This window comes from Lampetra fluviatilis, chromosome 15 (genome assembly GCF_964198595.1).
Source record: "Lampetra fluviatilis chromosome 15, kcLamFluv1.1, whole genome shotgun sequence".
NCBI lineage: Eukaryota > Metazoa > Chordata > Hyperoartia > Petromyzontiformes > Petromyzontidae > Lampetra > Lampetra fluviatilis.
This window is the reverse complement of record NC_136289.1, coordinates 595,016-619,748: the sequence shown is the minus strand read 5'-3', so window position 1 is coordinate 619,748 and position 24,733 is coordinate 595,016. Positions and strand designations below refer to the sequence as shown.

Sequence of the window (24,733 nt, the reverse complement as noted above, 5' to 3'; positions counted from 1 at the left end):
TCGACACAAAGCAGTGTAGGATGTTTTTACGGTTGCAATATTTCACGAGGCGGAATGTAAAAATGTTTTATTTTTTGCCCAATTGTGCCACAAACAGCACACTTAAAAAATTCATTTTTAACGTGTTGCCATTTATAAAACTAAGTCGATGTACCCACAATCCTCCCAAATACCATCCTAAACATGAAGTTAAACAGTGAAACTCTTTTAATATTTATGTTGCTTGCGACGGTAGTCACGTGGAGTTCATAACGCGCCGCTCTAACATCGGCTGTGAAGCGGAGAGCGAGCTCGGGTTGTGTTTGTAACGCACGTAGGCGGGAGTCGATTGGAGCATCGTCCTTTCTTTGGAATAAATAAATAAAAATTCTGGCAGTGGTGTGCTAGGATTAAAAGTATGATTTAAAATGAGGAAAATATATTAAAGTTACGTTACCTAATTCTTCATGCTTTTTTTTAGAATGTCTATTTGTGTCAGCTTCAGCAGGCTGACATTCTTTCTTCACACATTTGGCCTTCGACAAGCTCCAGATCGGCGAGTCCTGAGCGCCTCCTTAGCTCCCCGGTAGACGATTGAAGGCCGGCAGCCGCACAACGCCAGTTCCTTTCCGCTAGGACGGCTGTGCTGGGGCCGCACGCGCCGTGGAGAACACCCACAATCACCCGGGCCGAGACGAGTTGCCCCAAAGAGACGTCCTGTTTTACTTTTGCCAATATTATTCTGTTTATGATGGTTTAATTTATCTAGGAAAAAATACTTTACACTCTTAAAACAGATTTCACCCGGAAGTCGCAAAGTGCTGTACAGGGCTAAAAACTGAATTAAATGATTCATTAAAATAAATAAAACCGAAATAGCACGCAGGCTCGTGATAGCAGCACTCCACCAAGTAAAATTTAAAAAAACGGCATGTGGGATTTGAATAAGCCAAGACTGAGCGTAACGATTATCTGGTGGAAGGAATTCCACCAGATTTTGTAATTTTCTCTGCTATTTCCAGCCATTGCCACCCCCAGCCTGGGTTGGACACCTGTGAAGCACAGCTTTGCAGCTCCATCGGGTTCTTCCAGCGAGACGAGAATGTCTGTGTCTGCAAGCAGTGCCGGGTTATCCTAGTAGCAAAAGTAGCATATGCTACAGGCCCTGCACTTTAAAGAGCCCCACGCTAAATGCTTTCAAGCTATCAATTCCGTTTCAGTGATTCTGTACTTGCTCTATTACTATAGTACTATTCTGAGTGTTTACGGTTAGCGATTTGTTGTATCTGGTTGTATAGCAAATAAAAAAATACAATTATTTTACTATACATGTTAAAAATTTGTATTTTAATATTTACGTGTTTTTTATTTAGGGCCCCTTTTATAACATGCTACAGGCCCTGCATCAGCTTAATCCGGCACTGTCTACAAGACGACACCTTCGCACGCTAAGCCAGACGTAAGGGCACCAAACGGAGCTCTGGGTCACCGCCAAGAAACTCCGTGGCCCTCTCCAGGAGACGGGGTGGGAGCTGCCACTGGCCAAACAACTCAAATTCCCATGTGCTGGTGCTGAACTGTGATCAAGACTTCACCACTACCGAGTGTGTTGACGGCCGCTGTGATTAACCGGGTGCCACGTGAGTAAGAAGGCCAAAAGTGTGGGTTGAGTGGAATCGCATCCTTAGGTATTTCTTGGTACACAACATTAAATATATTTTGTATTGTGATTTGCTGAAAACGTAATGTTACGCAACTATTGCAATACAGACACAAGAGTTCATTCTATGTTGCAACGTGTCAACATTTGCAACATGACGATTGATTCAATCAAATCGATTCTTATACTCACATTACATGTGTATCACACCTGATTGCAATTTATGTAAATTATATACAAATTATACATTCATTTTACCTTCGAGGTAACGGAGTAAACAAAACTGTACAAAGGAGATGCAACAAGAAATTAAATGGTAAAAATTATTTTAAAAATAAAATTTAAAAAACCCGATTATTAAAAAAATCAGAATCTCAAATATGACCAATCACCTGCGGGGACAATCGTTTGCCGAGTAAAGCTACACCAAAGTAGCACTGCTTACGCTAGCTTACACCATCACGTACAGAAGCTGTTACAAATGGAATTGTAAATGTTGTGGGTTTACTCTCCAACACACAAGCGGTGTGCTGCTGTACTCGTCACGAATTGGCACGTTGTGTTTATGTGACAAACCTTACTAATTGGCTGTGCCGGGTGGTGGCGGGTTTAACGACACCACATTTATATTCACGCGATCTAACCCAACAAAAACCCCCTCTATTATCGAGTTACAAATGGACAGTGTGCAACTACGTGACCCGCACAGAGAACATCGGCGCGGGACCTACGGCGGCGTACCCCCCGTGGCTACAGCAGGGTGCACACGCTGCTGCCTCCTCCAGAGCAGCCCTGGCTCACGCCGCCACCCAGCCGGGTCACCATGGACACGGAGCGGGGGCCACCGGGCCGCTTCGAGGAGAGGGGGTGCGGTCGCGGTGGAGGCTCTTCCAGACGGCCCCAGCGAGAGCCCGGCTCGCACCTGCACACGCGGGGGGGGGACACGCGCCGGGGACAAGCACAGCAGCGGCAGCAACGCGGTGTGGATCAATGCGGCGTCTAAAAGTCAAGACGCTCGACAGAAACCGTGGGCTTAAGCCTGAATTAAAACTGGGGCAGGGAGTCAGACAGCACAGGTGGGATGCCCATTAAGCTTGCTAATAGAATACAAGTGAGGGTGCTGTATTGAGCTTGCTGTGGTCTGACGTGCGAGGCGTCTCCAAGCAAGCAGGCGGATTCATTCATTGCGGGGATGCTGCCTTGAGACGCGTGCGCGCGAGCACTCACCCTGGCGCAGGGAAAGGCACCATTTCATTGCCCTGGATGAGCACGTCGCCCGCGCTGCTCAGCTCGATGTGCAGCGCCTCGTACCCCGTGCTCTGGAAGAGAAGGTTGGCCTGGATGGTCCCGCGCGTGCGTTCGAACACCGCCATCGCATAGCGGTGAAGGGACAGCACGCGGTTCTTTAGCACCTGCGAAAGACAGCATCCAGAGAGCGCGGCCCAAAGGCAAGTATTGCACGTGACATTTCAATAACTTGTATTTGCCCTTCATTGTCCAGTGCAGGTGTTGGCAGCGTTTGAAAGAAGAAGAACCATTTTTTTTTACCACGCAGAGCTGCTTGTGCGCAAACACAGCAGCAGGTATACATATGACAAATTCTGACTTAAATAAACAAAATAGGTGATGGAATAAACAAAATAGGTGATGGAATAAACTGCGTCTTTAGTTCCCCCCCCCCCCCCCCTTTAGTTATGCTTTAACAATACAGTTTGACTGTTGTAAAATCTGTAGTCACCAAGACATTCCATAGTGACCCATTTCCTGCCACATTTAATACATAATTTTTACGTTAATTTTTGTTTAAGATTTTCCTTTTTTTTTTACCGCCAGCTGCCCCACAAGAGAGCAGCCAAAGAGCCGCACGCGGCTCTGGAGCCGCAGGTTTGCCGACCCCTGGCCCAGTGCACCTGCTGCTCGACGCGGCGTAGCACGCGAGTCAAAGGGGACTCCTCGTGCGTGCTTCATTGCTCATCTCTGTTGGCTTCTTCGTGGCCCTGAGGCAAGTGGATGAGTAACCACAACGTGGTTCACATTTGACTAACATCAGAAGGATGATGATTTCCATCACAGATAAAATAGTTAAAAATCGTAAATCCCTCATTCCACAAGACCTAAATAGAATATTTTACTAAAATAATACTCAATTGTTTTTGTTTCTAAACCACACTGCACTGCATTAGTTTTAGCGACAGGATGGCAGAGTGGTTCTGGGTTCGATTCCTGGCTCAGGCACCTTGCTGTCAGTTTGTATGTTCTTCCCCTGTTCTGCATGGACCTCCGCTGGATTCACCAATTTCCTCCGAATAAACACATGCAATGTAACTGGTATTGGCCAAACATCCCGACGCCGAAATTTACTCAACTGGAATTACACAAAGCGACAACTCTTCATGCTGCAAACACTTGGCAGGAATCTGCCGACTCTTAAAAACGTCGCGTGACTGGATAAACAATGTCCACGATACGCAAGTCCATGGCAAGACTGCATGCGACTGCCCACCAGCATGCGTGCATCCTGGGCCAGACGCAGGCCACATCCACGACTGGTAACGACGTCGTTCTCGATGAGGCTTCCCTCGCCGCAAGACTCGATGCCGTGCCCGGTGTTGTGGTAGACGCCGTTGCCCTGCAGCTCCACCTTGCAGCTGGGCCGCACGCTGACGCCCCCGCGGCCGTTCCAGCTCACGTTGTTGCTGGCGATGCGTGCCAGCGCCGTGCTCTTATGCACGGCCACGCCGCACTCCTCATTGCAGTGCAGCGCGTTCCAGGCGACCGTCAGCGACTCGCTGCTCTTCACGAACACCCCTGCCCCTGGAGGCGACGCAGCGTTGTAAACATTTTACACCGATTTACGAGCACATAGGCTTGGCAGAGCACGTGCAATAACAATTAGTTCATATTTCAAAGCAGTCATTGTATCTTTGAATGTAAATGTGATATCAACCAAAGGTCGTGTTTAGTATTCTTTAATTTATTTCTGACACAATCTGAAAATACAGCACTTGGGAGAGGTTGGTGGATGCTGATTATGTGCAAGGCTGAGAGAATGGAGGTGGAATACGAGAAGTAGTCCTCTACGTTCTATCAGCAATGTCAACATACACAACCATCACATCACTCGGCCTCCCTCCACCCACACTCGACAGTCATCGGGTGCAGGATTTTTCAACGAAGGAACGTGGCCTTCATGGTGCCATGTGCCGACAAGCCACACGCAATTGTGCAACGCATGGCAGATACTCTTAGGTTTTTTTTGGTAAAGTCACGTAGGTTATAAATAAATAAATAATAACATAAATACTACAAATTTATAGAAATAATAATAGAAATAAAATAATAAATCACGACGTTTCGGAGGCAACACAAGTCTCCGTCATCAGGTGGGACCGTCACAGCTAGATTTACTGTATCAAGCGCTTCAAATCTAAAACGCATGGCAGCTTCGGCTTACCTTACAAAAACCCAAAATGTATTGAAATCTTGCCTTTTTCATTTACTTCTGAATTCCACAAAATATACAAATTTCACGCACCTCCGATTAGCACGGTTGGCTACGTACAGCCAAAAAGAAGTCCAACATACATACAGCCAGGGCCGAATTAAGGCACGGGGGCTTTAGGGGCTGCAGCCCAGGGGCCTCCGCCAGCTGGAGGGCCTCCAGAGATGAAGTGAGAAGTTATTTCACTTGTGAATGCTGAATTTTGTATTTGTGGTTAGCCTTGCAAAAATAAATAGAATTTTCTTTAACTTTGTTTTTCTTTTGAAAATATTACTCGGGGCCTCACAGTACCTGTAGCCCAGGGGCCTACACAATCTTAATCCGGCCCTGCACACAGTACATACGTAGAGTTATGAAGCACCTGCGTTGTAGAGCATGTTGTTGTACTCCAGGATGGTGGTGGTGATGGCCGCGTGGCCACCGCGCCGCTCCGCCTCCTCCAGCGGGTCGCCGTCCCCTTCCCAGCTCAGCAGCTCCGCGTCGTCGCCATGCGGGCCCTCCCCTTCGGCGCGGTACAGCGCCTGGCCGCCATGCGCCTCCACGGGACCTTCCTTGCGGCAGAAGACGGCGGCCCCGTGCAGGCCGTTGTGCGCGATCACGTTGCCCAGAACGTGGGGTGTGCCCGACGCCATGATCCACACTCCACAGCCCTTGTTTTCTGCAGCATAGCGACGCACGCTGGTAAATTTAACACGCAGTGGCAGGCTTTCGCGACCAATATTGGGTTAGATCTCGTGAATATATAGACGCGTCGTTAAACCCGCCACCACCCGACGCAGCCAATTGGTGAGTTTTGTCGCGTAAACAAAACGTGCCAATTAGTTACTACTTCAGCACATTACCGGTGTGTTGGAGGGTAAACCCACAACATTCATGGGTGTGACAAATAAGAGAGGCACTAAAAATGAGACGATATACGAGTCAGACATCGGGGACGTGAGATGTAAAATTCAAATGCGTCAAACAATACAATCAAGACAACAAAACAAAGAGAACAATGCAAACGAGACGGACAGCAAACGGGACACAATACGAGACACAAGTGCAACAGCCCTCTCACTTGTGAAGTTTTATCGAGCGAGTACCTTTCCAAATATGTGCAAACTGCAGTTAACTTCACTTTGCCTATCGTTCCCCTTGCTTTCACAATTTACCCCAATGTTTACCGTGTCCTAAGATACGGTCGCATTGTACGCTCTTTATAAAGTCAAATTATATCGGTAAACATCATCTCAAGCTTTTATGTACAGCCTGTGCACATTTGATGTCACCGTAATGTGTTTCATGGCCAAGAAATTTGAGGTTTCGGAGTTTCACGTCCGCTAACGGTTCACCATTATATCCAAACACCGGTTGTAGTTCTGTTCTTAATCAAATGGCAGGCTCCTGGCTTGTGCATGTCAATAAACGTAAAAGTATCCCCATACTAAAATAGGTTGGGCAGGGCGTATGACCTTTGTTGGCATACGTTCCAGCCCTGTCAATGTAAGTGGTAGGCTGCTGAATTTCAAAGGAAAAATTGTCATTTTATTTTTCACAACATTAAACTAAAGCGATTTATTATTCGTTTTGAAAAGCAGGTGTGCGGTAAAATGGTTTCCAAATCTGTGTGCTATTGCTTAAATTGGAAGGGCACCATACTTGTTTGACAGGGTCAGCCTGCCAGCTGGTGGGGAAGTAATACTACACTCGTAGAACCTGACGGGGTTCGGAATGCCTCACTATTTTTACCACCTAATTGCAGTTCTTTCTCCAGCTCTTTAATGTTCTAAACGTGTCACACGTTTTTCATATTAACTTTCTCCTGCTGCCGTCTCTCGACGATTATGCTTCTTTTTTTTATTGGCAACCAAATACTAAATGCAGTGCCACTCTCCGCCCTACAAAAGCCATGACTTGTCACCATTTAGTTACAAATTGATTAAATAATTATTGTTTTCGACTCATTTGTACGTCCATTATTCACTGTCGTTGTCCTATGGGTTTGACCTTCCACAAAGTCCATGGTCCACCCTAAACCGCATCCACTGCACAAACCATAGCAGATGTGGATAACTGACACACAAATGGAAAATGAAAAACTTTCTCGTGTGCAACTGTGGTCATCCAGAACAGGATGACCGTAACAACGTATGACGGCACAATGCCCGATGCACAAATACAACGGAGGCATCACAGCGATGCACTCCGCTGCTTCTGATGCGGTTATCTGGCTTGCCCGCCTGAATGTGAAATTGTAGTTGTTGTTCTGCATCTGCATCAGCAGCCATACAGAAGAAAGGGAGGTGGAAGTCCCCTTCCCCCCGTTGTATTCTGACACGTCCCCCCACGCGGTCTTCCTGGCGCTCACCCCGGACGAAATATGGAGACCAGGTGGCTGGTAAATACGGCACAAGTAAAAATGGCACAATTTGAAAACTAGGAAAAAATAAGATGCGAAGCTTTCATGACTGCAGGAATTACTCTTTGGTTCTTTCGGTAAAGTCACGTAGAAAATAAAATCTAATAATAGAACACTACATTTCGGTTGCAACACAAGCAACCATCATCAGGTAAGAATTAATGATAAAACACAGACACGGGAACAGCGCAGGCAGACACACATGCAGAGAGAGACACACACAAAGACACACCGAGCGAGACGCACACCAATGTGTTGGTTGCTTGTGTTGCAACCGAAACGTCGGATTATATTATTATTTAATAAAAAAATTTACGTGACTTTACCGAAATAACCAAAGAGTAGGAAAAAATAGCACAACAAATACTCATGAGGCTAAGGGTTAGTCATCTATTTCATGCAGATCTGTACATAACTGTTGGTACAGTACTTTTAACTGTTAGCAGAATACGTAGAACTGTTAGTACAGTCCCGTTTAATTGTGCCCTGGTTTTCACCGGTGCCATTTTAATCGAAGGCCGTAAAGACCAAGCTTAGCTGCAAAAACACCCCTCGTGATCTCGTGATCTCGCTATTCACCAACAACAGCGCCACTAGACTTGTCGAGTTTCAGTAAGGAAATGCCTCATCCCAAATGACAAAGTCCATCTGGGCAACAATGCCAAAAAAAAACTGAACTATTTTCTTGACTTCAAGCTTTCGTGACTGCAGGAATTCATACTCTTTGGGTCTTTCGGTAAAGTCACGTAGATAGAAAATGTATTTTTAAAAATCACGACGTTTCGATCGCAACACAAGCAATCGTCGTCTTCAGGTGCAAAAATACAGCAAGAGAACTGCTGAGGCAGCAGAAATATAGCGGGAGAGCTGCTGCAGAAAGAGGTTATAGAGGTTTGAGATGGGTGCAGCCCAAGGGTAAGTGGGCGGGGCTAGAGATAGAATTTGCATGTAAATGTTAAATCGGAGAGCCTGAGATACATCACGACTAAGGTGCTGAAGAGGCGGCCATTGTATTGCTAGAGATTAGCATGTCAATGTGAGACGGCTCCCGCAGCAGCGGCTGTGTTCATGAGAAGATTGGCATCTCAGTGTCCGAGAAGCGGGCACAACGCCACCACGTGGGCAACAACAGCTGCGGCGTTGGCCGCTGCACTGTGAGAGACCAGCATGTCAACGCAAGAGAACCAGCGCAACGGTGGCCGTGCCAGAGAGACATTCAGACTATTAAACAACGAGGGCCACCACCACATCGAGGAAAAGGGAAGAGCGGCTATGTTAGTGAGACATGTAGCCTGTTAATGTAAAGACATTTAACAAGGTAATGTAACTCAGAGAGTCGGAAATAACTGCTAACATCGGTTGGGAGGATGGAAGCATCACAGCCAGGTATGACTTTACCTAGTTAATAACGTCCTTCCAATGATTGCTCAGTTTGTACCCATCTTCTCGGTTGAAATTGTGTCTGTGTTTATATATCTGGATGGCTTTATGAACAAATCTTTGTTGATAGCCAGTGGGTTTGCAGAGTTCCCTCGTCTTGGAGAAATCTATTCATGTGTGCCCAGTGTTAAAACAATGATCAGCCATGGCCGAGGTATTGGTCCTGCCATGTTTCAGATCTGCCTTGTGCTCACGAACACGGTCTGAGACATGTCGCTTAGTTTCCCCACAGGCACAGCTGAGTTTGTAGACACCGGGGTATTGCATTTCAGGGATCACATCCTTCACAGATGGGATCAGATCACGAATTTTATATACTGTGTTGAATCGGACCTGGATCTTGTGTTTGCTCATGATTTTGGAAATATTTTTGGCGACCCCTGCTATGTATGGCAAGGTAATGGTTTTGATTGGGTCCTCAGATGGTTCTCTCCAAACGGTTGGAGTGATGGCTTTTACGGATTGTGTAGTCTGAATATCCATTCTTCTTGAGGGCTTGGTGTACGTGCTCCAATTTCCCTGGCTAGGTGGTGATGGTCGGAAATGCAACGAGCCCTATGGTGTAAAGTTTTGATGAGGGATTCTTCTGGGCTGGATGGTGGTGGGAGTCAGGTTTTAGATAGGCATCAGTGTGGGTGGCTTTCCTGTAGACAGTGTCCCATTGAGCCATCTGGTCTCTTTTCGATTAAAACATCCAAGAATGGTAACTTGCCATCCTTTTCCACCTCCATGGTGAATTTGATGGCTGAGTGCATGGAATTGAAAAATTGGTTCAGTGCTGGCAGGCTATATGGCCAGATGACAAACGTGTCATCTCCGTATCTCTTCCACAAGGAAGGACGTAGGTTGGATGCCTGGATGGCATCTGTCTCAAAAAATTTCATTAAAACATTGGCTACCACTGGAGATAAGGGAGAACCCATTGGGGTACCTTCAACTTGTTTGTAGAATGTACGATTCCAGGTGAAGTAAGTGTTGGTGAGGCAGTGTCTCACCAGGGCCGGTACATGCGCATTCAGTCCTTGTTGGACCAAATATTCAATGATTGTAATGGTGTCAGGCACAGGAACTTTGGGAAACAAAGAAACTACATCGAAACTAACAAGTAAATCACCTGCAGATAGTGAGATGTCTTTAATTAGAGATACCAAGTGAGCTGAATTAAGTACAGCTGAGGTGGTCTTGCCAGTAAATGGAAGCAAGGTCTCAGACAGAAATCGGGCCAGTTTGTAGGTGGGTGAGTCCAATGGCGGAGCCAGGATTTTCAGGTAGGGGGAGAACCCCTCCAGCAATGACAAATGATAGGAGTTGTTAGTAGGTAAGGACTTGTCCCTTGCTTTTTATTCCACGTGTGTGCGGCGATGGCGCAGCCATCGATCGAGGGTCGAATTCGAACCGCGTTGTGTCATCGGCATCACGCTTGCTGAAGGTGAATGCCTTCAGGGAAGTCGTGTACTGTATGCGCAACTGCACACAATTCTGTGAGTCACTTATAACTGCTTTGCTGTTACTTATTGCCAATTATGGACCCAGACTATTGTCCTATCATCTCATAGAGTCTCTGGCACGTAATAATATGCTACAGAGTGGCAGTGGGGGTCACAAAATGACAATTTATTACTAATAAACCCCAATTATCTGACCGAAATTAGAGATTTCGATCGGATCATTGGGGGGGCACGTGCCACCCCACCCCCCCCACTGGCTCCGCCAGTGGGTGAGTCAATGGTGGAGACGATAGGACGAAGGGGTGTACCTTCTTTATGGATTTTTGGTAAGCCATACAATCTGCGTGGTCTAGAAGCAGAGGGTTTTAGAGAGAGCTGCTTGGTTGGTTCGATTCAAGAAGTCGAATCAGTCATATTGTTGGTTTTCGTAACCAGGCGGTTGGTAGGATCTCTCTTGATGTTGGTATAGTTGCCTCTTCAGCACCGTAGTCGTGAGGTACATCAGGCTCTCCAATCTCACATTTACATGCAAATTCTATCTCTAGCCCCGCCCACTTACCTTTGGGTTGCAGCCATCTCAAACCTCTATAAACTTTTTCTGCAGCAGCTCTCCCGCTATATTTCTCCTGCCTTAGCAGTTCTCCTGCTGTATTTTTTCACCTGAAGACGATTGTCGTGATTTTTATTTTTCTATCTACGTGACATTACCGAAAGACCCAAAGAGTATGAACTATTTTCCACAACACGCCCGCACAGTTGTATGGCACCCACTACACTGTTCCACAGAGTTCAAGGCCCAGGTCATTGTGGCTCCTCACTCTGGAGAACACGTGTAGTCGCCACGGCATAGCAGGAGCAGAGGAGGCCCAGGGTGCACGATGGCTGTGAACTTGCACTGTATCTGTGTCTCCTGTCTCTCTTTGTCTCTGTCTCACGCTATAGGTATCTTTCTGTATCATTAGATCTCTGTGTCTCACTGTCTCACTTGGTCTATGTCGCTCTGTCTAACTCTGTTGATGTCGCTCTCTATCACTCGGTCTCTGTCTCCCTCTCGTCTCTTTGTCTCCATCTCACTCAGGCTTTGTGTCTCTGTATCACTGTCACTGTGTCGTTCTGTCTCACTCGGACTCTGTGCCTGTCTATCGCTGTCACTGTGTCTTTTTGCCTCTGTGTCTCACACTGTCTCTGTATCCAGTCCTCTGGTCAAGCGCTGAACTGACACTTTTACACTGAGCATGTGAGGCCGTGCCGCGTCAGGCGCTGGCACACGAGGTGAAGGTGCTCCAGATGTTGCTCGAAGAAGTTGGGTAAAATGACATCATCGATGTACACATAGCGGCAGCTTCCCAGGAGTCTCCGCAGCACCTCATTCACGAGTCTCTGGAAGGTCGCACGATCATTTTGAAGGCCAAAAGGCATCACTCTAAATGACTATAACCCTTCCTCAGTGACAAAGCTGGACCTGGGTTGGCTTTTTCCATCTAGTAGAATTTGTCAAAATCCTTGCCTCATGTCCAGGGTGGAGAAACAAGTGGCTGCTCCCACCGAGATGAGTAGGTCCGGAATATGGGGTCACGGGTAACTATCTGGGGGCGTTACGGAGTTTACCTGATGGTAGGCCACGCAGAACCACCAGCCTCTATTTTTCTTGGCAACCAGGATCACCGGGGAGGCCCACAGTGATCTACTCTTCCAGCATCTGGGAAAATTTCCCCCCTGATGAATTCCCTCTTCTGGGCAGAATACGCATATGGTCGGGAGTGGATGGGCAGCTCGGACGTCACCCACATGCAGCGTTGCAGTGTCCTGGTGCGCCCGCGTCTTCTCGGTGAACACATCCAGATACTGTTTCAGCACCTGTGGTAAACCTTCCCGTTGGTGAAAAAAGATACAAGTTGGTCGTCTTGATTTGATCCGGCAGCAGTAGGGGGGGGGAAGTCACGGAGGGTGTTTCCTTGGGTCCTAACAAAGGGTACATGCCGCCAGCTTGGGAACCACAAAGAAGGTCCCCACGAAGTCCTTCCCGGCTATGGGGATCATCGAGGAATCAGTCAGACACAAATGTGCCACTGGTTGCCTCTCGCCTTTCGCCTCAATACCCAGGCATTGAAGGGGTCCTGGGCTCACCAGGCCGTGAGCGAGTGATGAGCGGGGTGGCCGGAGGGGGGGGGGGGGTGGTGGCAGGAGGGGTGCAAGGAGGAAACAAAGGCAGGGGCCTGGGGCCTGAGAGGCCTCCCAGCACCACCGCTCGACACACGCACGGTTTTGTTCTTTCCCCCCACCGCCCCCATCGCCAGTACGGTCAGACAAGCCTCTTGGACTGACGAGGCATGGGGAGGCCTTAATCCAGCAGTAAACTGGGAAAAGGCCATACATATATGGCCCTGTGTTGCTTATTCTTAACTCACGATTTCATGCCAGTATTGTCAGTGTAAGAATACATTTTTATTAATAAATTTATTAATCATGATATATATATACTTATGAGGTATATAGGTAGAGCCTCACACTGTGTATAGTAGTATAATGTAATTACGAAACAGGGAGATGTGTGATGGAGCTCGATTGGGATTTCAAATATCAGAAAACCAAACTGGAGAAGTGCTTCATGAGTTCAAGAGGGCCGCAGGCCTGGCAGATGCGACGCTGAATGAAGTGCACTCACCACAGATGCTGTTGCCTTCAATGAGTCCTCGGCCTCGCTCCCCAATCACCACGCCATCGCAAGCGCTGTGGCAGATGAGGTTGTTTCTGAGGACCGGGTCCCCTCCTCTGCGAATGTCCACACCGCCATGCTGGTTCTCGTGTATCAGGTTACCTACCAATGCAGAAGTGCGCGCGGTCAGCCGCGCTGTCTCGCTTGCCTGGGGCACACGTGTGTCCGCGCCCTGCTCGAGGTGCCACCTTACCTGGGACGATGAAAGTGGGCAAGGGCACCGATAGCTCTGACATTGTAAACGTTATCAAAATGAAGGATGGCTGATGGTTATTGCATGCAACGTCAGTTCATGCAAATACATTTTATTTTTGTAATCGATTGATCAATTTTTTTTTTATTACTGGAAAGATGAAGTCTTCAAGTGTGAGACTATCTTGCATATGAGACAATCCTGATCTCTTGAGTTCTTACTTGGTTAAACACAAAAACTTCAACTTGACAGTTGATCCTTAGCACAGATGAATACCATTTTGTGCCTAATAATATATGCAGATGCCTTTTTTACTTCTATAAATAAAATGTGCACTGTTTCCATGGTAATATATAATCTGTAACAAGGTGTAACATATTTCAGGCGTTTAATAAAATTGTCTCAAAGCTAGCCCTATACTGCTTGTGCAGTCGGTCTCGAGTTTGCGACAGTACTATTTACGATCCAAATTTACACATTTACATAATGCCGAAGTCACTTTGAGTTGGAGCTTTTGTTACTCTGAAGTGTTTTTGCAGATGTTTATCTATTAAACCCTGCTAAATATTGCTGAGAAAAAAAACACATTGGCAAGGGATGTTTCTACTGTCAATGGGAATATAGGGTCTGATTTACCACGATCTGCTTTACAAAACACGTGGTTTCCAGGAACACATTCTAATGTCGTAAAAGCGGGGACCGCCTTTATAGCAACACAGAAATGAAATGCCTCAACCGTGATAGTTCTCAGCAAGAATCAAGTATGAGGCCTAAATGATTGTTTCCATTGTACTCCCCATTGTCCGCAGGGTGAAGTGTCCTGTAATGATGGAAAAGAGAACAGCGGAAGAGCTTTACCTGTGATGAGGCAATGGAGCGGTGAGTGGTGATGAATAATTATTCGTATGTCATCTGTGATGGCGCAACACATGCCGGTGTATACGGAGATGTATCACCTGTAATGAGACCCAGTCCATTCTCATTCACTGCAATCCCAGCTGCCAGTCCTTGATAAATGTAATTGCCACTGGAGGAGAAAACACAATCGCTGTAATCAGAGGACACACAAGTTTATCTTTTCATCGCATATTGGACCAAAACATTTTCTTTTTCTAAAGGATGTTTCCAATATGTTTTTATACACAGAGTACATAGATGACCAGCATTGAAATTAGGTCAAAGCCCATTGACACAAAAGTCTATTTTTCTAATAATAATATGAGTCACAAAATGAAACAAATGTAACACAAGTTCAATCGGACAAATCACAGGAAAAACAAAATGAAGTAAATACATATTAAACATTATATAGGGTAGCACTTTAATTTTGTTCATTCATTTTAAATGAAGTATAATTTTAGGTGCAATTCAAACAAATCATCAAGGATTTGAAATAAGAGGGAAAAAGCTAATATGTATATTAAATTGACTTAAGAATAGACTATGCATAACAATTAAAAAGTATCGAAATTCTAAACATACTTCAAAAATACCTGCGTTTGTATCGTCTTAATTATCCAATAGCTTATTAAAGTGAAGCTGGTACCAGCCCATCCTACAGATGGTGGCACTTTTAACGATAACCTTGAATAAAACCGCATTTCATGGGTGACCTGAGGCCTCATTAGGATTTTGCACTCCATGTTCGACCTCATCAAGGTTGCATGAGCAACCTTAAGACATTAATGCATTTGTTCCATCTATTTTGCTCCCAACTCAAATGTCCACGTGACCAATGTGGACACAATTGACCATTAGGACAAACACAAAGCTACTTATCATGTTACACTCATTTTTCTTCATAAACAAAATATTTTCTCAACTCTGTCAACTAAAAAGATCGTACCGTGTAATCGCCAACGGTAATGTAGAAAATGAACAAGGACAGTTACTCTCGGCAAGACACTTCTATTTCAACAAACGCGCTCGCACACAGAACACAGGCTGAACGCAGGGCAAGACATGAAGAGACAAAATTCGGTTTTCCAGCCGAGACGCCAGACAGGAGAGAGAGAGTGGTGGCAGCCCCACCTGACGAGCGGGTTTCCACGGTACAGGATGCAGATCCCTGCCTCGCGATTGTTGAAAATGAGGTTGCTGCGGATGATGCCCCGGCCACCACCCATAACCAAGATTCCTGTGCGTTGTCCCCCATGGATGCGATTACACTGCCTCGCACAAGAACGCTCTGTCACGACCAGGCACTATTTAGGAGGCACTCGGGCAGTACGGGCAGTCCTCAAATTACGAACGGGTTCCATTCCTGAGACCCCATTCGTAAGTCGAACACAATAATGCAAGGCCGTAATTATAATAAATATTGGGGAGGACACATCCCCCCCCAATATTCAAATATGCTCAAAATGTCCCCCCCAATATATTGATATAAAATTGATTTCTGTTTATATGATTGTGGTTATGGTTGTACTTTATTAATCCCTAATCTCTGCCATTACATACAATGAAACAAGAAAAGGTAAAAAAGAAAAAAACAGAGCAATGTAATAAATACTCTTAGACATTATTGTAAAAAAAAAGTCCATCCTCTGTGTTAGTGAATTTTTTTATATTTTACGCAGGAAATGGCAGGAAATTCGTTTTCAAATTTCGATTTTTTTGGGGGGGGGAGACCCCCAGACCCCCTGGAAGATTTGGTCCCCCCCAATATTGACTCCATGGCTACGGCCTTGCAATAATGTACTGTATTTAAATGCACATACGGTCAGCGTTATAAATGTGTTACGGCTAAACAAAAAAGGGAACCATTGTTAAGCTCACAAATAAGAAGAAATATCGAACATTTGCACGTAACACTCTAAACAGTTCCGCGGTTCGGTTCGCAAGTGCGAATTCACGTTCGCAAGTCAGATGGTTAAAAAATAAATATCTTGATAATTGGTTTTTTACCCTTCTATCTGGCAACAAAACTGACACCTTTTTACAAGGAGTCATGTTTGCATAGACCGCAATACCTGCAGTCATAATACAAACAAAAGAACATAACTCTGATAATGTGCACTGTCCTTGAAGTTGATTGGTCCACACCCGAGACAGCTTTCCTTAGAGCCTAGTCTCACAAGGGTTGGACCAAATGACGCCAAAAGGCACACAACTCAAAGACAATGCACCATCAGAGTATGAGAGCTCGGGGCAAGCATCTACACTATGGGAACCTCATTTGCCAGTAAAAATTTGATAATTGGTTTTTTACCCTTCTATCTGGCAACAAAACTGACACCTTTTTACAAGGAGTCATGTTTGCATAGACCGCAATACCTGCAAATGAGGTTCCCATAGTGTAGATGCTTGCCCCGAGCTCTCATACTCTGATGGTGCATTGTCTTTGAGTTGTGCGCCTTTTGGCGTCATTTGGTCCAACCCATGTGAGACTAGGCTCTAAGGAAAGCTGTCTCGGGTGTGGACCAATCAACTTCAAGGGCAGTGCACATTATCAGAGTTATGTTCTTTTGTTTGCATTATGACTGCAGGTATTGCGGTCTATGCAAACATGACTCCTTGTAAAAAGGTGTCAGTTTTGTTTCCAGATAGAAGGGTAAAAAACCAATTATCATATTTTTACTGGCAAATGAGGTTCCCATAGAATAAATATCTTACGGAAGCTCGTTCGTCGAAAGTGCGGCAAGTGGGGGTGACCACTTGTAGTTGGGTTATTGAGGAGCCAGGTGGGCATGAGGGGTGGCGCCTACCAGTACGAGGGGGTTGGCCGCCTTGCGGATGTCGATGGCTGCCTCGCCGTTGGAGTGGATGTCGTTCTCCGCAATGACACCGCCAGCGGAGAGGCGCAGGAAAACGCCCGACGCTCGGCAGTGGTGGATCTCGTTACGAAACACAAGCACCTGTGGAATGCGCCCACAGGACAAACACGACAGCAGGAGACCACCACGCAGGGAATCACTCCACGCGTAGCAGCGAATCGGTGTGGGTTATATTCAGATGGCGTGCACAGCAGACAGCACGAAGATGCAACCACATATTCAAACTAATATTCTGTACGTTTAAAATGTTGCTTTATAAATTTAGATTTATATAATTACTTTTAAATTAAATATGGATTTGATGGTTAAAATGTTAGCATTACATTAAGGTATTCTATTTTCTGTTATATCCCGACTCCGCTTGAAATGGCTCTTATATGGTAATTGAATATGACAAAGATTTTCACATGAAAGCGAATGTTCAGAATCCCATTTGCAGCAGATTGCAATCAGGAGGCACGAAGCCTGGTCCCAAAGCGCGGACTTTTCCATTTTTGTAAAAGTAGTCCCTCCACCTTTGGGAAGCACTCCAAGAGAACACATTAGTGTGTATGATGAACTTCTTTCGCACCTTATGGAGCCAACCGTGCTCATCGGAGTAGCTGTCATTAGGATGACAGCTCAGGCCTTTCTTACAGGAATTCCAAGTATTTTTTCAGATTTTATCTGTGTGAAAATAGAAAATTTCTGGGATTATTTTTTTTTGTTGCTTAGAATTGGTATTCCTTCAATTTTATAAGAGGCCCCCAAATGATAGCGATGGATTCCCAGTCTTTCCCTGTGGTAAGCTGCATAAAGAAGCTATGATCCAGCCATGTAACAACCTACCTTGGCATCCTGCAGACAGCGGATAGCTTGGTGGAGGTGGCGAAAGGTGTTGTGCTGGAGACGCACATGGGCATGTGTGGAGGACAGCACGCCTCCTCGCCCATCCCGGAAGAGGCAGCGCTGCACCACACAGCCCAAGATTAGACGCACCAACAGGCGGGCTTCCTTCTCCGTGCGCAGCTCCTCCTCCAGGCTCCGAGGGCCTACCTCCTCCATGCTCAGCGAGGCCCCTGCCCCTGTCATTAGGCTCCCCACCGGCAATCTGCGCACGGCACACGCGCACACCCAAAGCATCAAGACACTCTTAAGCCCCCGCTGTTTAGTCACTCGTGAAATTTGGGAGTCATTCAGCGCCGGCAGTAAAATGTTCCAGTAAAGTCACGTTTCCTGCAATTTATTTACTGAAGCAAATTGTGTAAGTCTATCACGGTGGTAAGGACAGGAGCACCCGTACAACACAATATGGGCAGCCAATAAGAACACAGCGGTGCATTTTTACTTTACTGAGGTAGCATAATGTCAATTTTTACCAGGAATTATACCAACATTTTTGTTACATTTTTGAACAAAACTCAGATTGTTTGAATAGTTTTCACACGTTACGGATATTATAAAAAAAGTATGGAATAGTTCGTCGAAACTTTTGTTTCTAACAAACAGAATCAGAAGTTTACTTTGCAAGAATGCAACGAAGGGCATCAGAGTGTTGTCGTGACCTCGTGAGTAGGTGCGCAAACTCCTTGTAGTCTTCCTCCTGCTCCGTATCTCTGCCGCTGCCGTCCTTGAGAAATGCCCCCTCGCTAACCGCTGGGGTCAGCGCGTCACCGTGGTGGTTGCCATCACGGTTCATGCCTGGTACCATGCGTCATGATATTTACAAATTTACAAGAATTAATGGATAATTTTTAATTCACTATTATCATTACATTTTAATGGATTTTCAGAAATGTAAGGGTATTTCATTCAATAAACCAGGGATGTTACAAATAATCACCAGAACGTGGCTGCAAAAAACACAGCCACATTCATTCGACAAAACAGGATGCACATATTGCTGGTGTCACTGTATGTGGCCTTGATAAACCATCCCGCAAACTCCGATTATCCTCGCAGCGGCATTTGGCTCACCATCGAACAAAGACGGTCACTGCATCGCACACTGGAAGATACGTTTCTGTGGCTGTCTGGAATGCTCTACCTTCCGAAATTAGGAAGCCACTGGAGCTATGCATTTTTAAACCATCTAGAATGAAAACTCATTTCTTTAGAACTGCTTTTTGTGTTTAGTTTGTTGTCCTTCCCCCGTACCTCCGATAAGCACAGTTTGCTACGTATGGTACAAAAGAAGTTCAACAACATAGAAACATATGAAACATCAACAGCACAAATTACTTTTTCTCACAGCTACATTTGTTTCCTCTGCCAGCGCGCACACACACCCCTGCCTGAAAAGAACATTGCTTCTTTTTACGCAGCTTTACCATTGCAGAGGCGGTGGGCCTTTGATGAGATGGGGTCTGAAAGGCCCGCATGTGCAGTCCCTGACACACAGTTCTGACCCTTGAGGCTGACGTTCCAGCAGCGTCCTCCCATCCGCCCCAACGCCTTGCTCCCCTGGCTGTGATGCGTGGCTCCCGTGCCGTCTCCTGCCTGCCTGCACGCGCAGGAACATCCAAGGCACACGCAACGCACGATGCGCAATCGTTTTCTTTACATACGTTAACTTACACCAGGAGATCCACTGCAGGAATGTATGCTACGCAGTATAAAATAGAGTCCAATATTTCACTGACACACGTGACATACCTTGGCACGCTAAATAAGTAGCAAGAGTCTCCAAGCAATATACACGTCATACTGGACCCTAGATTCCCTTGAACCTCGGTGGCAAAAGGAGTGGAGAGGGGGTAAGATGATTCGACCCTCACCCTGCTGTTTTGTCGCTCTGCGCGCTTTCTGACTTCTTGTCGAAGCCGAGATTCAGCCAGTCCAGCGCGGTGTCCGCTTCCAGCAGGCCACAGGACTGCGCCAGCAGGTCGGCACGCAGCGACGCAGCCAGGTGCTCGTAGGCCCAGTTATGGTCGGTCGAAGGGAACCCTTCCACTGTCAAAGAAGCGCCCTCGCTCCCAGAAAACTCGCAGTTTTCCACAGCGGCCAGTGCAACGGCGTGCAGGTGAAGGCCGGCCTGGCTGAAGCTACAGAAGCGCAGGTGACACGTGGCCGGAGCGCTCACCTGCACCTGCCCGTTCTCCAGGTTGCACGTGTCCATTTGCATGTGGCCCACGCTCGTCTGCGCCGCAGGAATAAGAGCACCGCAGCTTTGGGTTATTGTGCCAGTCACGGCGCAGTGACAACCGTTCAGTTATTGCGCTGGTAATTCAATACATAATAGCGGGTGTTAAATGCTCTTGTTTGTGGAGGTGGAAGTATTTAGCAAGCAACGTAGAGTGTGTGAGATAATAGGCAAGGTGTGATCAATATATAGACATTTGTTGAAAAATGAAGTTACATATTTCCATATATACTGATAAGAAGAGATATCTGGTGAAGTAACTGTAAGGGGAGAGGAAATTAAAAGTAAAAGCATGAATACTACATCAATAAGGCAATTTCCTAGATATGTTAATCGATGGAAGAGACTGGAATTGATTAACGATGGGTTTCATGGTTGGCAAGTGGCTTCATGATTTAGCTTTAGCAACTGAGTGCATTACAGCCCTATTGATAATGACATGGCAATATCCGTTCAGCCAGCACCACTGAAACTCGAGTATCTAACCACTTCAACCATATTAAAAAGGGACGTAAAGCTACAGCCCTTGTGTATCGTGTTCAATTTCACGATGATGTATCGCTCAACTCTAAACATAAGTCCTCCATTAATCTGCAGATTCCTAGATCTTGCGGTGCCTCCCACGGTTGGCGCACGTTCTCATTTCAACCAGCTTGAACCTGGAAGGAGGAATGAACGCATTGTAAACTGCGCGGCCCACTTTTAGAATCCCCGTCCCACCTTGTAGATGATGGGCGTGAACCAGGCCTGCATGAGCACGAGGTTGTAGAGGCGTACGGTGGGGCACTGCTGTTCAAAGCTGACGAGCAGCGCCACCTGGCCCAGGCTGCCCTGGCCCACGATCTCGACGGGCGCCCGCAGGACCACCTCGCTCTGCTCCTCGTAGACGCCCGGCAGCAGAAACACGCGGCTGTAGGGCGGCACCGAGGCCAACGCCACCCGCAGGCTCTCGTAGTCGCCGCCGGGACCCACCCACGCGCTGCGACATTCGGGCCGCTTGCGGAAGAAGGGCCCGTACAGACAGCCGGTGACATCGACGGTACTCCAGCGGCTGTCGTGGCGGCGCCACACGCGGTTGGCGAGGAGGGCCCTCCGCAGGGCCTCGCGCCACGACGGCGGCTCCAATTCCGGCCGCAGCGGCCAGTTGGGTGGGCGACGGCAGGCGTGAGGCGAGCCCAGGTACAGCTGCCGCCAGCGCGTCTTGTCCAAGCTGACGACGAGCTCCCGCCACGTGCGGCTCACGGAGCTGCAGCGGCCCAACTCGGGCAACTGGAGGTAGGAGAGGATGAGACGCCACAGCTCCAGCGGAAGGCGGCCCACCTCCATCACGAAGCTGCGGCGGACAGAGCAGGGCAATGATTGTCGAACATCGACCACCGCTGGTGGTCGCCAGCGAGACCCAGGGTGGCAGGGTCTGCAGGGATGACCCAAGGGATTTCACAAAGTTACAAAGCGCGTGCTGGAGTGAGGGGCTCGGGTGGTGGTGGTGACCAAGACCCCAAGTATGGAGAGTGGAGCCGGAGGGATGCCCACGGTGGGGGGGGGGGGGGGCTCACTCTCGAGGGTGGGGGGTGGACCTCGGGGGGGGGGGGCTCCCTCTCGAGTGTGGGGGGTGGACCTCGGGGGGGGGGGGGGGCTCCCTCTCGAGGGTGGGGGGTGGACCTCGGGGGGGGGGGCTCCCTCTCGAGTGTGGGGGGTGGACCTCGGGGGGGGGGCTCCCTCTCGAGTGTGGGGGGTGGACCTCGGGGGGGGGGGCTCCCTCTCGACGGTGGGGGGTGGACCTCGGGGGGGGGGGGCTCCCTCTCGAGTGTGGGGGGTGGACCTCGGGGGGGGGGGGCTCCCTCTCGAGTGTGGGGGGTGGACCTCGGGGGGGGGGGCTCCCTCTCGAGTGTGGGGGGTGGACCTCGGGGGGGGGGGGCTCCCTCTCGAGTGTGGGGGGTGGACCTCGGGGGGGGGGGCTCCCTCTCGAGGGTGGGGGGTGGACCTCGGGGGGGGGGGGCTCCCTCTCGAGTGTGGGGGGTGGACCTCGGGGGGAGGGGCTCCCTCTCGAGTGTGGGGGGTGGACCTCGGGGGGGGGGGCTCCCTCTCGAGTGTGGGGGGTGGACCTCGGGGGGGGGGCTCCCTCTCGAGTGTGGGGGGTGGACCTCGGGGGGGGGGGGGCTCCCTCTCGAGTGTGGGGGGTGGACCTCGGGGGGGGGGGCTCCCTCTCGAGTGTGGGGGGTGGACCTCGGGAGGGGGGGGGCTCCCTCTCGAGTGTGGGGGGTGGACCTCGGGGGGGGGGGCTCCCTCTCGAGTGTGGGGGGGTGGACCTCGGGGGGGGGGCTCCCTCTCGAGTGTGGGGGGTGGACCTCGGGGGGGGGGGGGGCTCACTCTCTCGAGTGTGGTGGGTGGACCTCGGGGGGAGGGGCTCCCTCTCGAGTGTGGGGGGTGGACCTCGGGGGGAGGGGGGGCTCACTCTCTCGAGTGTGGGGGGTGGACCTCGGGGAAGGGGTGAAACGGAGTCACGGATTCCCCCCCCCCTGCTCGCGTCGCCTTCGCCAATGTGGGTAGTTGAAGCTGTCGCCAGCTCCAGCTCCTGGAGAAGATCGACCCCCCAACCCGAGGCTGTCGCCACTACGAAGATCGCCCAGGGGCTGCTGGGCAAGAAGCCCTGGCTGGCGGGGGAGCGATGGAGTGCGACATCAGCACCGACCCCAGCTGCTGTCGGGGGGGGGGGGCACTGATTGAACAGATGTCCAGACAGGGCCGAGAGCTTCGTGACAGAGTCGAGCGGCGGCCATGGCGGCACTGCACAGGTTGAGCCGAGGGCTCCACACGGCCACCCAGGACGCGAATCACCACGGCTCAGCGGTCCACTGACCGCTACCCATGAAGCACAATGCACACCCGAGTCAGCACTGTGTAGTAAACACGAGGAGTCAGTAAGCTCTTTTGCCGAAGACTTGGTCCCATTAAACTAAAACTGAGAAGGGGGTCGATTCCGCAGGCTTCCCCGCTCATGCTGCTGCTGCCGCTGTGAGTGGCCGGGCCCCATCGGAGTCAACCCGTGGCGGGCACTTTCGCTGGGCACAGAGATGAGCGTGGGGACGGCGATCACAGAGACGGCGGCGAAGCGGCAACGACGATGCCGGTGTTGATGATGACGATGATTGATTACGGTTATGGTAATAATGACGGCGGTGGTTTATGGTAAGGTGACAGTGAACTTGATATTCATGATAACGGTAATGGTGCTGGTGATGATGGTGATGATGGTGATACAGGTGATGATGATGGTGATGCTGGTGATGATGATGGTGGTGGTGATGATGATGATGATGGTAATGCTGGTGATGATGATGGTGGTGATGATGGTGGTGATGATGATGGTGCTGGTGATGATGGTGATGATGATGGTGCTGGTGATGATGATGGTGATGATGCTGGTGATGATGGTGATGCTGGTGATGATGATGGTGATGATGATGATGGTGGTGATGGTGATGATGATGCTGGTGATAGTGATGATGGTGATGATGATGGTGGTGATGGTGATGATGATGGTGATGATGATGATGGTGATGATGACGCTGGTGATGGTGATGATGGTGGTGATGATGCTGGTGATGGTGATGATGGTGATGCTGTTGATGGTAGTGATGATGATGGTGATGATGATGGTGATGATGCTGGTGATGGTGATGATGGTGGTGGTGATGGTGGTGATGGTGATGATGGTGGTGATGCTGATGGTGATGACGGTGGTGATGCAGGTGGTAGTGATGGTGGTGATGGTGATGATGGTGGTGGTGATGATGATGATGATGCTGATGATGGTGGTGATGGTGATGATGGTGATGATGCTGGTGATGGTGATGATGCTGGTGATGATGGTGATGTTGGTGATGATGCTGGTGATGATGATGGTGATGCTGGTGATGATGGTGATGATGATAATGGTGGTGGTGATGATGATGGTGGTGGTGATGGTGGTGATGCTGGTGATGCTGATGATGGTGATGCTGGTGATGATGATGCTGGTGATGATGATGCTGGTGATGATGGTGGTGATGATGATGATGGTGGTGGTGATGATGGTGATGATGGTGGTGGTGATGGTGATGGTGGTGATGCTGATGGTGGTGATGATGGTGATGGTGGTGATGATGATGGTGGTGATGATGATGATGATGGTGGTGATGATGGTGATGGTGATGATGATGATGGTGGTGGTGATGATGATGGTGGTGGTGATGATGATGGTGGTGGTGGTGATGATGATGGTGGTGATGATGATGATGGTGATGATGGTGGTGATGGTGGTGATGCTGATGGTGGTGGTGATGATGGTGATGGTGGTGATGCTGATGGTGGTGATGCTGATGGTGGTGATGATGGTAATGATGGCCTCGCTTAACGGGGCCATTACCGTGGGGGGAGGAGAGGACGCGCAGCATCCTCAGGCCCTGTCACCATGGAGACCGCAGCGCTCATCGCGTGACGTCACTCTCCAGAGCT

At 48.7% G+C, this 24,733-nt stretch overlaps 1 protein-coding gene across 1 annotated transcript; it reads right to left on the bottom strand.

Moving 5' to 3' along the window:
- Positions 1-42: 42 nt before the first annotated feature.
- Positions 43-24,733, bottom strand: FBXO10 (F-box protein 10). Its single transcript, XM_078862919.1, has 14 exons — positions 24,645-24,733; positions 20,957-21,569; positions 19,872-20,233; positions 19,425-19,597; positions 18,660-18,795; positions 17,944-18,205; positions 17,047-17,196; positions 15,371-15,507; positions 14,296-14,366; positions 13,096-13,248; positions 5,503-5,799; positions 4,143-4,453; positions 2,867-3,051; positions 43-2,561 (listed from the first exon to the last, which is right to left on the bottom strand). The coding sequence occupies exons 1-14, from the start codon at positions 24,707-24,709 to the stop codon at positions 2,390-2,392; spliced, it is 3,087 nt and encodes a 1,028-aa protein (XP_078719045.1). The 5' UTR covers positions 24,710-24,733; the 3' UTR covers positions 43-2,389.

Excerpts from the sequence above, each read along its gene's own strand:
- FBXO10 (XM_078862919.1), bottom strand. The coding sequence starts at position 24,709 with ATGAGCGCTGCGGTCTCCATGGTGACAGGGCCTGAGGATGCTGCGCGT. Across the intron at positions 14,367-15,370 it reads CGTGGAAACCCGCTCGTCAG|TGGCAATTACATTTATCAAG; the intron begins GTGGGGCTGCCA and ends TTTCTCCTCCAG. Across the intron at positions 5,800-13,095 it reads TGAAGGCAACAGCATCTGTG|AAAACAAGGGCTGTGGAGTG; the intron begins GTGAGTGCACTT and ends GCTATGCTGCAG.